General features: G+C 57.6%; 5 protein-coding genes and 1 pseudogene across 5 annotated transcripts; 5 read left to right on the top strand and 1 right to left on the bottom strand.

Moving 5' to 3' along the window:
• Nucleotides 1–180: 180 nt before the first annotated feature.
• On the top strand, nucleotides 181–2050 carry ACA1_267150 (protoheme IX farnesyltransferase; the record flags this gene model as incomplete). Its single annotated transcript, XM_004341494.1, has 8 exons — nucleotides 181–230; nucleotides 416–553; nucleotides 687–808; nucleotides 1018–1190; nucleotides 1314–1401; nucleotides 1492–1603; nucleotides 1676–1789; nucleotides 1876–2050. The coding sequence occupies 8 exons, from the start codon at nucleotides 181–183 to the stop codon at nucleotides 2048–2050; spliced, it is 972 nt and encodes a 323-aa protein (XP_004341542.1).
• Nucleotides 2051–2206: 156 nt separating this feature from the next.
• Nucleotides 2207–4019, top strand: ACA1_267140 (GTP binding protein; the record flags this gene model as incomplete). Its single annotated transcript, XM_004341493.1, has 6 exons — nucleotides 2207–2367; nucleotides 2509–2608; nucleotides 2761–2921; nucleotides 3028–3565; nucleotides 3701–3892; nucleotides 3984–4019. The coding sequence occupies 6 exons, from the start codon at nucleotides 2207–2209 to the stop codon at nucleotides 4017–4019; spliced, it is 1188 nt and encodes a 395-aa protein (XP_004341541.1).
• An 824-nt stretch (nucleotides 4020–4843) lies between these two features.
• Nucleotides 4844–7272, top strand: ACA1_267130 (OTU family cysteine protease; the record flags this gene model as incomplete). The annotated part of the gene is given in 8 exon segments (XM_004341492.1): nucleotides 4844–5040; nucleotides 5238–5373; nucleotides 5628–5811; nucleotides 5917–5966; nucleotides 6054–6175; nucleotides 6265–6430; nucleotides 6447–6994; nucleotides 7116–7272. 8 exon segments carry the CDS (start codon nucleotides 4844–4846, stop codon nucleotides 7270–7272), a joined length of 1560 nt encoding a protein of 519 aa, XP_004341540.1.
• A 364-nt stretch (nucleotides 7273–7636) lies between these two features.
• Nucleotides 7637–8139, top strand: ACA1_267120 (annotated as a pseudogene).
• A 194-nt stretch (nucleotides 8140–8333) lies between these two features.
• ACA1_267110 (uncharacterized protein) lies at nucleotides 8334–9634 on the bottom strand (the record flags this gene model as incomplete). The annotated part of the gene is made up of 5 exons (XM_004341491.1): nucleotides 8334–8704; nucleotides 8772–8928; nucleotides 9011–9167; nucleotides 9250–9336; nucleotides 9423–9634. The coding sequence occupies 5 exons, from the start codon at nucleotides 9632–9634 to the stop codon at nucleotides 8334–8336; spliced, it is 984 nt and encodes a 327-aa protein (XP_004341539.1).
• Nucleotides 9635–10055: 421 nt separating this feature from the next.
• On the top strand, nucleotides 10056–12924 carry ACA1_267100 (prolyltrna synthetase, mitochondrial, putative; the record flags this gene model as incomplete). The annotated part of the gene is made up of 11 exons (XM_004341490.1): nucleotides 10056–10177; nucleotides 10307–10451; nucleotides 10536–10626; nucleotides 10752–10834; nucleotides 10946–11075; nucleotides 11192–11374; nucleotides 11509–11587; nucleotides 11675–11801; nucleotides 11888–12352; nucleotides 12418–12679; nucleotides 12746–12924. The coding sequence occupies 11 exons, from the start codon at nucleotides 10056–10058 to the stop codon at nucleotides 12922–12924; spliced, it is 1866 nt and encodes a 621-aa protein (XP_004341538.1).
• Between the last annotated feature and the right edge of the window lie 27 nt (nucleotides 12925–12951).

The following is a 12951-nucleotide window of genomic DNA, read 5'->3' as shown; positions in this document are numbered from 1 at the left end:
ATATTTTTAAATACTCCATGGTGATTTTTTGCGATTTTGCTCCATCTTGTTGATGTGGTGACTTGGCCATTGTCTTTTGGTTAATGCCGGAACTTTCTCACTTTCTACGTTCGTTGCAATCATCTGCGTCTCAGTGCGATTGGCGGTGGAAGGGTGCAGCACGAGCGAACGGTCGTGGGGATGGAACGGCGCCTGGTCCAGGGCGGAGCAGCCGGGCGAGGCCGCGTCCGGTGTCTGCATCTTCCCCTCCTTCCCACACACCGTCGCCCACACCAAGAGGCACGGCTGCACCACCTTCACGTTCTTCGTGCACACATCGCACACGCATCACCGCACACGCACATGCACACGCATCGCCGCACACCATCGCACACGCACGTGTGCATCGCGTTGGCTAATGCGGTGGTGGATGCAGGGTGTCATTCCTGCAGAGCATCCGGGAGACGCTGGCCATGTACTCCGAGCTGGGCAAGATCAAGCTCGGCTCAATGGTGGTCATCACTACCATGGCGGGCTATTACATGGCCCCGTTCTCGTCCTTCGATCTCAAGCGGTACTACAGAGCTCTCTCTCTCTCTCTCTCTCGCTCGCTCTCTCGAACACGACACACGACGCGACACACGACACACGACACACACGTACACGGCGCTGACACATCACATCGGTGTCTAACCCGGGACGAGCAGGTTTGCGCTGACATCACTGGGCACCGGCCTGGCGGTGATATCCGCCAACACCTTCAATCACATCATCGAGGCCAAGCTAGACCTGAGGATGGTCCGCACCTCGACTCGCCCCTTGCCCTCAGGTACGTTCGACATTCTCTCGCTCTTTGTCAGGTGTGTGTCGTGTCATTGGTCATTGGTCGTGTCGTGTCGTGTCATTGGCCATTGGCCATTGGTCGTGTCGTGTCCGTGCGTGCCGTGCGTGCCGTGCCGTGCGTGCGGTGCGGTGCGGTGCGGTGAACCTCCTGTGGACCGTTACTGATACATCCGGTCGACCTCTTCTCCTTCGCAGGGCGAATGAGCAGCACGCATGCGACGATGTTCGGCGTGATCACTGGTATCGTCGGTCCCGCACTGCTCATGGCGCGCGTCGACAACACCGCCGCTGCACTCGCGCTAGCCAACATCGTGCTCTACGCCGGCGTCTACACGCCCCTCAAACAGATGCACCCCATCAACACCTGGGTACGCGTCTGCATTCCTCCGCTTGCATTCATGAAATTCTTTTCTAGTCGTGGTGCTCACTGCGTCGTGTGCTGTGTGCTGTGTGGCGTTGTGTGTGTTGCGTGTCGTGCGGGTGTGGTGCAGGTGGGATCTGTGGTGGGCGCCATTCCACCGATGATCGGCTGGGTGGCGGTCACGAAGGGAAAGCTCGACCTGGGCGCGTGGGCACTTGGTACGCACAGCCGCGCCATTAGCGACCACCACAACAAGAGGGCAAAACGATCAGCTCAGCTGACGCGCGCATGCCTGCTCGGAATTCCAGGAGGGCTCCTGTTCCTGTGGCAAATCCCCCACTTCCTTTCGCTCTCGTTTCCGCTGAAGGAGGACTACGCCCGAGCAGGCTACAAGATGCTCTCCGTCACCAACGTCGATGCGTACGCGTGACCCCTCTTCTTCTTCTTCTCTAGAAGTCGCGCGATTCTCTCTGACCGAACGTTCGGTCGCAGGGTGATGAGCCTCTCCTACGTCTTCTCGGCCATGCTGCTTCCTCTGGGCTTTGTCTCCAGCTATGCTGGCATGACGAGCTGGGTCTACGCCATCGACTCCACACTCTGCAACGGGTAATTAGAACGATATCAGCCACTGCCCAGGAATGCATAAGGAATGCTCGGTTCACTCATTGAAACATGTGGTGTTTGATCATCAGGTATCTGCTGTGGATGGCGCACAAGTTCTACACGCGGAGAGACACCACGTCGGCCCGAAAGCTGTTCTTCGCCTCCCTCATCTATCTCCCCCTCCAGATGTCCCTCATGATGCTCCACAAGAGCAACCACCCCGTGTCCGCGGCTGCAGTGGCCACGCCCTCCCTCTCCTTGTGAACTCTTTTGCTGCCAGCAAACAGTTTTTCTTCAAATTTTCTTTGTCTGATTTCTTTCTTCTTCTTTTCCGGAGTTGTTTGGGGGTGAAACAGAGGGCGCTTGGCGTGACTTGTCGCATCTTCGTGATCGAATCTCCAGCAAGACGAGCAGAGGAAGATGAAGAAGGGAAAGGAAGACGCGACCCCCAAGCCCCTCCTGGGCCGGCCCACCGCCAACTTGAAGATGGGAATCGTCGGTCTCCCCAACGTGGGCAAGTCGACCCTCTACAATGCTCTTACCAAGCTCTCCGTCCCTGCTGAGAACTACCCCTTCTGCACGTACGCATCTCAGCTCAATTGTTTTATCATCAGCGGCAGGATCATCTTCATTAATTTAGCAATTGACTCTCGAATTTTCACGAATGGCTGCGATAATTCGATAATGTTTGCCCACATGCTAAAACTCTAGCTCGATTTCAGGATCGATCCCAATGAGGCCCGCGTGCCCGTGCCCGACAGGCGCTTCGATTGGCTCGTTGATGTGTTCAAGCCCGCTTCCGTCGTCCCTGCCAGTCTTGCGGTACGTCGCCTCCATTCGCCTTCGCTCTTTCATTCTCCGCCCCCTGCATCTTTCGCACCACTTGATTATTCAGAGGCTATGAAGCAACAAGCTACGCGTAGCGCGCGCTCCTCATCTCCCAACGCTCACTTCTGGTTGTTGTTGTTGTGCAGATTACCGATATCGCCGGTCTCGTGAAGGGTGCCGCCAGCGGTGAGGGTCTTGGCAATGCCTTCCTGTCGCACATCCGCGCCGTGGACGGTATCTTCCACGTCGTCCGCATCTTTGAGAGCGGCGACATCACCCACGTCGAGGGCGCCCTCGACCCCGTCAGGTACCCCCTTCGTGCTACTCGAGCTCGGTTCACGTTTTACATTTTTACATTTTTTTTTGCATTTTTGCCTTTGCACTCATATCGACACACGCACGGCATGGCACAGGGACATGGAGATCATCTCGGAGGAGCTGCGATTGAAGGACGTGGAGATGGTGGAGGCGTACTACGACAAGGCCGAGAAGGAGTCGAGGCGCGCGGCCAAGGACAAGGCCAAGCAGGACGAGCTGGCGTTTGTGGGCCGGCTGCTCAACTACCTGCGCGAGGAGAAGAAGGAGGTCCGGTACGGCGACTGGAACGCGCGGGAGATCGAGTGGCTCAACGAGCTGCAGCTCATCACCGCCAAGCCCGTCGTCTACCTCGTCAACATGTCCGAGAACGACTACTTCAACAAGAAGAACCGCTGGCTGGCCAAGATCAAGCAGTGGGTCGACTCCAAGCAGAAGGACCAGCTCATCATCCCCTTCTCGGGCGCGCTCGAGTCCAAGCTGCTCGAGATGCCGGAGGAGGACCAGAAGGCCTACCTGGAGCCCCACAAGGCCCTCCCCGCCATCCCCAAGATCATCAAGAACGGCTACTCGGCCCTCCGCCTCATCTACTTCTTCACCTGCGGTGCCGATGAGGTCAGGTGCTGGACCATCAGGGTACGCACTTCAGGTTCCTCTCTGTGCTCGACCTCGTTGGAGCGTTTTTTTTCTGACTGAACATTGTCATTATCTGTGATCGCTTGTCTGTGTGGTGTGTGTGCGGTGTGTTCCGTGTTGTGTGAACGCATGCAGCAAGGTACCAAGGCGCCTCAGGCTGCCGGAGTGATCCACACGGACTTCATGAACGGATTCATCTGCGCGGAGGTGATGGCCTACGCCGACTTCAAGGAGCACGGCAGCGAATCCGCCGTCAAGGCCGCCGGCAAGTACCGACAGGAGGGCAAGAACTACACCGTCGTCGACGGCGACATCATGTTCTTCAAGGTTTGTCGCCTCTCTTCCTCTCTTCTCTGCGTTTCTTTTGAAACCAAACAAAACGACGTTGCTCATTGTGGCCATTCCCTTCCTCCTCTAGGCCAACACCGGCGGTGGTCTGGGCAAGAAGAAGTGAACAGCGAGCTGCCTCAACGGGGTGGTCTGACCTTTGCCGCCCCCCTACCCAAACAAATGAAGCCGCTTTTGCTCGCTTGCGTCCATCTCCTTTGAGTAAGCCACTTGGCTGTTTTGGTTCGGGCCATACACGTCAATTTGTTGTGCTGCAACACTGTTTTTTTAATCATTGTAAAGCTCTATCTGGCACTGTTGTTGACACACGTGGATGTGGTGAACCACACGTGGTCCTCGGTTTGATGCTCGTTGTTTAGACCAGCTTGGGTGCGACCATCAGGGTGTTCTTGGAGCAGCCCGATTCCATCTCGATGTCCAGGGCCGCGCTCTCCACTTGGGCGGACTCGAGTTCAAAGCAGTTGACACAGGAGAAGGCGACCCAGATGGGCAGGGCGCCAAAGGGACCGAGGAACGCCAGAGCCAGCAAGAACACCAGGAAAAAGACCATGGAGGCCACAACGGGGGAAGGAGACATGTCTGGTGATGATGTGAAAGGCTAACAGAGAACAAACAAGTGGCCTGGAAATGTGTGCGATGTCTTCGCCAGAACCTTGTTGGTGGCCAGATCCAGCCTGAAACCTGGTCTCTTCCCTGTAAGGAGAAAACGGCCTCCCGCTCGTTGACGAAATCGTTGTTTTGTTTTTCCCTTTCGCTGAAGTGCCTTCTTCGTGTATTTTCTGCTCGCTTTCTTGCATGCTCCATTCACACCCGCCCTTCACGCACTTGCGGCTTCATCTTTTGTTTGTCTGCGTCTAGCCCCGTGGCACCTTGTACCCCTGCAGATTATTCTTAATTTGTTGATTTCTGCGTGCGAAATCAACAACGAAAATGGGCAAGGGCAAGGGAGGAGGTCATGGAGGCGGGGGCAAGGGTGGCAGAGGTGGTGGCGGGTGGAAGGGCAACGGGCGAGATGGACGGCAGCAGCACAAGTACGGTGACGCCGGGTGGGAGGCCCAGTATCGCCAGCTCGGCGACCAGCTACGCGCCCTCCAGCTCCGCATCAAATCCATCGCAGGCGATGGCACGTCTCTCTACATCCCCCCCCTCACAAAGCGCGTTGCTGCCCACCTTGCTCGCAAACAATAACGTTGTGCTTACGTCTACCACGTGAACACATCAACAGGCAACTGCCTCTTCAGGTGCGCGCTCGCCGCACACGCACACGCGCATAGGAGCAGCGCACGACAGGGCACGCTGACGTGAGTGGGTGCATGGAAAACAGGGCGGTGTCGGACCAGCTCTACGGGCATCCCAACAACTACGCCTCGGTGCGCGCTGCCGTGTGTCGCTACATCGAGGAGCACAGACCCGACTACGAGCCCTTTGTCGAAGGCACGTACTGCCCTTCAAGCTGCGTTGTTCTTCCCCTCTACTCTCTACTCTCTACTCTCTACTCTCTGCTCGCTACTCGCTGCTCATCCACTACACATTTCCTTCTTCTTCTTCTGCCACTACTTCTTGTGAACACTTCTTCTACACGTACAGACGACGTTCCGTTTGAAAGGGTTCGTCGCCAACATCGATCGTGGCTTGGCTTGTGGGCGGTGTCTGACTGCTGACGCCATGGCGGGGTGCGTGTGTGCGTGTGTGTGTGCGGTGATGCGTGTATCAGTATCTGCGCAACATGAAGCAGGACAAGACGTGGGGTGGCAACATCGAGCTGCAGGCCATGTCTCTGCTCTTCCAGATCAACATCGCCATCCACCAGCTCAACTCGCCCCGCTGGGAGATCGTCAACTTCGCCGGTGGCAAGACCATCCACCTCAGCTACCACGATGGCGACCACTACGCCAGCGGTACGTGTTCGCCTTTACCCTTCTTCGGCCTTGTGTTCGTGTGTCGTATGTGGCATGTGTACGCTGTGTGCGACCGTCTCACTTTCTTTTCTCCGTTCACCCAAGTGCGTCCCATTGGCGAGTCCGACACCGGCGTGCCCTCAGTTCAACTCGAGGTACCGCACATCGCACACACCGCACACTGTACACACTGTACACGCACGTACTAACAGACGAGTCGCTGGGTGGATGGTTGGGTTCAGGCGGCGCGGGTGAAGGTGGTGGGGCAGGAAGACGGAGCGCCGCCCCCGGCAAGCAGTGGCGTGCCCGCAAAGAAGAAGTCGAAAAAGGAACTGCGGCTGGAGAACAAGGCCAAGAAGGCCCAGTGGGCACAACAAAAGCGAGCTACCACCACCGCCTCCGCTTCTTCTTCTTCTTCGTCTTCTTCATCGTCGTCGTCTTCCTCTTCGTCAGCGCACACGTCCACCAACGGGAAGCCAAGCACGAGTTACTCTTCATCATCATCATCATCATCATCATCTTCTTCATCATCTTCTTCGTCATCGTCATCGTCATATTCGACGCCAGCACCTTCATATTATTCGACTGCATCGTCGCCAACGTCGTCGTCAGCGTCGTCGTTTGGTTCTCCCAAGGCGGGAGGAGGCGGTGATCTGAATATTACCGAGGGCGAGGCGACGGTGATGGCGGCGACGGATTGCAGCCTCGACGTGGCGCGCGCCACCCTCCGCGACCTGTACGGCGACGTCATCCAGGCCGTTGAACTGCTCCTGCTCCTCGCTCCGCACGAACGCGAGAAGGTCGCCCTACCCGACACCACAATGGTCTCCGGCGACAAAGAGAAGCTCAACGACGACAACAACGACAACGACGAGAAGCACGCCGAGGCCGAGGCCGAGTTTGACTATGGCGCCTACACCGACTACAACGACTACAGCGATTACAGCGACTATAGTGGTGGCGCGGGTGCACGTGTGGAGGTGGAGGAAGAATCGGCCGATTGGCGGGACTACGTCACGCCCACGCACCACCACCAACGAGGCGGCGGAGCGCGGAGGCGCGGTGATGCTCAGGAGGACGAGCAGAACAGCAAGAGACGAGAGGCCGAGGCGGCCCAACAACAGCAGAAGCAGAAGAAGAAGTCCGACGAGCCCTCGCCCGAAGAGCGGCTCCGCATCCTTCGGTTCGTCTTCGCGTCGTGTCGTGTTTGCGTGTGTCATGTGTGTGGTCTGCGTGTCTGTGTGTCGTGTGTCGTGTCGTGTGTCGTGGGCCTGACACATATATGTGGCCGTGTGGCTACGCAGGGAAAAGCGAACGCTGACGAACAAGGAACGGAAGGAGAAGAACAAGCTCGAGAAGGACGTGGGCGACCTGCTCGACAGGAAGGAGGCCGCTCCAGCCGACGACAACTCCAGCGCCGAGCCGGACCGCCCGCCAGATCTCGGCACGCTGGCCATCTGAGCCCCGTCCAAGAGAAGGTGAAGAAGAAGCGGCTTTGTACCGCCGAAATGGAAAGAGGTGCAAATTTTTCTTTCAATTTCGCAAACAAATTTCTTCATTCCATTTCGGGCGGTGCAGTGTAACGAGCCCCATCAGTAGACTGCAACAGAAACGTTTCATGTCGACACGGAAGTCCAAAAAGCGAGACTGGATTGGGAACAACTGGCCAATCAGCTTCACCCTTGCATGCCCAGAAAACAGGCGAAACGGACACCAGAGGTTTTCGGAAGTGGCCGTTTGTTGTCTTGTTCCCGCAACCCATCACACCACCTAAGCCGCACAACAGCACCACCACACCATCCCGAAAGGTGTTGATAGCTCGATCATGTCGCCTTCTCTGAAGACCACCTCCCTCTTCTTCCTGGCGTTCCTGGTGGCTCTGGCTTTCGTCGGCCCTTGTGGTGCCGTTTCCATCTGGGTCGCCTTCTTCTGTGTCTGCTTCGTTCCACGCAAGACGCAGCCCGAAGTGGAGGGCCGCGACAAAGAGACCACGAGGGCAGGCGATAGGAAGAGGAAGTGGCAGAGGGAAGATGCGCCGAAAGTCGGGCAGGTCCTCCTGAGGGTGACCCAGGCGATCGAGCTCTACGAAAAGATCCACGTCCTCTACATCGTGCTGTGCCAGGTCGTCCTCGGTAACTTCTTCCGCTACAACATTGTGCCGCTACTGCCCCCGAGCCCGGCTCGGGCCAGAGTCACCAACGGCCCTTACCAACCGGCGAGGAAGAGGACGAGAATGGAAGAGGACGAGCGGAAGCGGAGGACACCCAAGCCGGTTGGCAGCCCATCGCCCTGTTCCAGGACGTCAAAGTGGAGCAACAAACACTCTGAGCCCTCGACCCACTACCTGCCCTCCAACGACAACAATACGGCTGCCAGATGAAAGCCATCTACCACTTGACCTCTTTCGTCAAGGCTTTTCCCTTTCCTTTTTTTCTTTGTCTAAATATGGTTTGTGTGACATGCAAAAGGAAACAAAGATAAACCAAAAATAAAGAAAATGCAACGGAACTGATAGTTCTCGTTTACTTGCATCGCTCGCCGTGCTTCCAGAAGTAGGTCTGGACGTACATCTTGGACTCCTTCTGGGTGGCGACCAGGTGTGGCGGCGTGTTGTAGAGCTGCCGCCGTTCCTCCTCGTCCCGATCAACGAAGCGGTGGTCGTTCTTGCAGGCCTCCGACACGAGGAAGGAGGCCAGGTGCTGGAAGGCCAGCACGACCTCGGGCGAGTGGTCAATCTGCTCCTCCTCGTTCCACTCCCATCCGGCCCGCTCGGGGTGGAACTGGCTGGCGTAGAACGGATACCGCTTGCCCTCGACGCACGACACGAACTCCAACCCCTCTGCGTCGTGGTTCACCACCAGCACGTTGAACATATCGCGCAGCCCCTTGTGCTCTGCCGGGTGCCAGATCAATGTGTGTGTGTGTGTGTGTGTGTGTGTGTGTGTGTGTGGTAGGAGTACCTTTGAAGGCCTTGGTGGTGATGCAGGAGCTGTGCAGGTGCTCGCCGCAGGGCTTGGTGGCGAGCATGTCGTACAGTTGAGGCGAGAGCGAGCTGAAGAGTCTGCTCTCTCGCGCGTGCTCGGTGAAGTGGAGCGGCTTCGAGATGCCCAGCGTGGCCTGCTCCGTGGGGTGTCAAACATTTGACGTGAGCACCTACACCGCGTGTGTTGAACCCCAATTGTGTCGGCGTTGTGTGTACCTTGCAGTCTTCTTTGATTTCAGAGTTGCCAGAGGTGAGCATGGAGAGCAGCTGGATGCCCTGACAAGTCCCGTAAATCGGGAACTCCTGCCCGGCGTCGTAGGACTCCATCGCCCACTGGAACAGCTTTCGGGCCGTCATTCCGTACGTCGAGTTCCTACACTCACACAATCCCAGCGTGAGTTCCGCATGACACACTCACAAGCGCAACACAAATGCAAAAGTGGTGGTGGACATACGCGACATCGAGGATCTCACCGCCAGTCAAGAGCAAGCCGTTGATGCTATCGAAAAGGTGTCGCAGCTCTTCCTCGTCGGTGTCGTAACTGTGCAACGACCAGAGAAAGAAAGAAAGAAAGAAATCATCAGAAGAAACTCTCGATTTCTTGACTGATTGAGGGGAGGACGCAACTGGATGGCGATGACGCGGGCGCCGCCGGACTCGAGCCAGCGTACGAAGGAGGCCGGGATGTACTCGCTGTACTCCTTGGTGAAGGTCATGAACCGCTCCTCAGTGTCGACAGGCTGGGTGAGCACCCCGAAGATGGGGCGCGTGGTGCCCCGCCCGTGTTGTCCGGCCGACGAGTGGTCGTTCCTGCTACGCGCGACGGTACTGGTACTCATTGTTCAGCTGGCTGGTGGTGTCACACATTCCAGCATGAGTGTGTGCATTCCACAGATAGACACAAGGAGGAGGTTGCAGGTTGTGTGCGGCACGCACGAACAAGAAAAACTAAGAGATAAGGGTCCATGTACTGGTGTGAAGACTTGGGTACGGTTGTTGTTGTTGTTTGGCCCTAAGAGTGCTTGTGGTGTTGTTGGTTCGCTCTGGTGGAGTTTACAGGAGGTCCGCGAACTGAGGCGAAGAGACGACCACACGTGACCTTTCGTTTGATTTCTGCCGAACGAACGATCTCCGTTGTTGTAGACCAGGTTGTGGCGAAACGCTCCCAACTCTCCAAGAATTTCCAGCGACTGTCAGATTGTGAAAATAGAATTTCCTTTGTTTTCTTTTCTCGTCGGCACAAATTGCACAAAGAGCAAGATGCGGCGAGGGTTGTGCGTCACTGCCCGGAGGCTGGTGGCCTCGCGCACCAACGCACTTTGGCATCCGCCACAGCGCGCCCCACTCCTCCGGCGCTCGCTCACCACCAGCCCCGGCGCAACGTACCCATAAAATTACGACATTTTAATATATTAAAATTAGTCTTATTCTTATTTTCACCGATCAAACTGCATTTATATTCTTTGCATGCTCATCTATTTCCATTATTATTTGATAAATAATAAACACAGCTTGCCGGTGGCACATCGGGTGTCGACGCTGCTGGGCGCCGGAACGGGCTCGGGAGCACAGGGCAGCTCCGGCGGCGGCGAGCAGGACGGGCAGCTGCAGGTGGCCTCCCATCGTCTCATGCTCCAGGCCGGCATCATGCGCCAGGTACCCCACATTCCCCCGCCACATCACTCACTCACCCAGTTATTTATTTAATTATGGATTTTATTTTATTTATTTATTTGGTAGGCCGGGAGTGGCATCTATTCGCTGTTGCCGATGGGCGTGCGGGCCGTTGAGAAGCTCACCGCGCTCGTTGACCGCGAAATGGGCGGCATAGGTATGGTGCACACACACAAACACACACGCACCGCACTCACCGCACGCAGCGCATCGAACACGACACCGCACACACATTGCGCACCGCACACACGAATCTAATATAGATGTCTCCTCCGCGTGCAGGCGGGCAGAAGCTGCAGATGCCGCTGCTGCTCTCCGCCGCCATTTGGAAACAGACCGGCCGCTGGGAATCGTCCGGGCCTGAGGTCCGTCACCCACTCTCCCATCGCACACACGACACGACACTACACTGACCGCACACGACCGCATACGAGACTGACTGGCCACTGTGTGAGGTGGTGTGTGTGTGTGTGTAGCTGTTTCGATTGAAGGATCGCCGCGGGGCCGACTTCTGTCTGGCGCCCACGCACGAGGAGCTCATAACGCAGCTCTTCGCCAACGAGGCCGTCTCCTACCGCCAGCTTCCGCTGCTCCTCTACCAAATCGGTACAGTCGCGCCGTTTGCCGCGTGTGTGCGTGTCTACTCACAACGCACGACACACGCACGACCGCACACGCACTCACGCACGCACACACGCACGACCGCACACGCGCATGCACAGGACTGAAGTACAGAGATGAGGTGCGCCCGCGGTTCGGGCTGATGCGAGGGCGCGAGTTCATCATGAAGGACATGTACTCGTTCGACATCACCCGGGACGACGCGCTGCGCACCTACCAGCACGTCGTCGGCGCCTACAAGCGCATCCTCGCCCAGCTCGAGCTCGACTACGTCATCGCCGCCGGTTCGTATTAATATATATATATATGTTTTGAAATGTTACATTATATATGCAAGATGTAAAGTTGTACTCGAAATTGTATGTATTTTTATTTATTAGATCACGTCGGCACGAACTAACGCACCACCATCCCACAGCGGACAGTGGAAACATTGGCGGCGACCACTCCCATGAGTTCCACGTCATGGCCAACATCGGCGAGGACACCATTCTGAGGTACACTCGTGCACCTCATATAAATATAAATATAAATATAAATATAAATATAAATATAAATATGTGCGTCGTGTGTGTCGTGTGCAGGTGCAACTCGTGCACGTACGCGGCCAACACGGAGAAGGCCAGGGGCCGACTACTCCATCACCACGAGCACCACCGCCGACTCGACCACCGGACGCTCGATTGGCCCGCCCTGCAGGCCGGCCTCGCTGTACTGACCCCACACCACCGCCACCACCAACGAAACTCATGCGTGTGCGTCGTGTGCGGTGTGTGCGGTGTGTGCGGTTTTAAAAGGACTCGGAGAGCTTGCCCTACTCGGTCCACGTCGTGCGTGTGGCCACGGAAGCGCCCGCGGCCAGCGCGGAAGGCGGTGCCGCGCGCGAGTGGGCCGTGGTGGCGCCCAAGGGCCGGCAGGTCAACGAGCTCAAGGTCAAGGCCCACCTCCTCCGACACGCCCTCGCACCCTCTGGCGAGATTGTCGACATCACCGTGCGGCCCGCCGCCGCCGCCGACGCCGGTGCGCGCCCGGTGGTGCTGGTCGACGAGTCGCTGGCGGCCGAGGCCGTCGATGCGGCCAAGGCCGTGGGCGACTTTACGCTGACGGAGGAGCGGGACGGGTGCGCCGAGGCGGGGTGCGAGGGGGAGCTGGTGGGCAGCCGGGGCATCGAGGTGGGCCACGTGTTCTACCTGGGCACCAAGTACTCGGCCAAGCTCGACGCCCGCGTCGCCACCCCCTCCGGCACCAACTACGCCGAAATGGTACACGCGCGCGTGTGCGTGTGCGTGTGTGCGGTGGCTAACAGCACACGACACGCACGGGTTAGGGCTGCTTCGGGTTGGGCGTGACGCGTCTGCTGGCGTCGATTGTGGAGACGTCGCACGACGAGCGCGGGATCGTGTGGCCGGTGGCGGTGGCGCCCTACAAGGCGGTGGTGGTGGCCATGACGCCCAAGGACGCCGACGTGCAGGCCCACGCGCGCAACCTCTACGCCGACCTCCAGCGCAGCCCGTACTTCGCCAACGACGTGGCCCTCGACGACTCCGCCGACAGCCCCGGCGCCAAATTACACCGCGCCCAACTCCTCGGTACGTATAATAATAATAATTGTTTTAAATATGTGCAATTAATTCAAGTGGTGTGGTGGCACGTAGGGTTCCCGTGGATGGTGCTGGTGGGGAAGGCGATGAAGAACGAGGGCCGGGTGGAGTTCGAGAACCGGAAGACGAAGGAGAAGCAGTTCGTGCCCTACGACCAAATGGTGGCCCACCTCGAGCAGCTCGCCCGCGACCACGCCCGCACCATCGGCGCTCCGCTCCCCGTCGGCCTGTGACGACCTGTTGTTTCTTTATCTTTTCTC

The sequence above is a fragment of the Acanthamoeba castellanii genome, assembly GCF_000313135.1.
Source record: "Acanthamoeba castellanii str. Neff unplaced genomic scaffold scf7180000084770, whole genome shotgun sequence".
Lineage (NCBI taxonomy): Eukaryota > Discosea > Longamoebia > Acanthamoebidae > Acanthamoeba > Acanthamoeba castellanii.
This window is presented reverse-complemented; position numbering and strand designations above follow the sequence as displayed.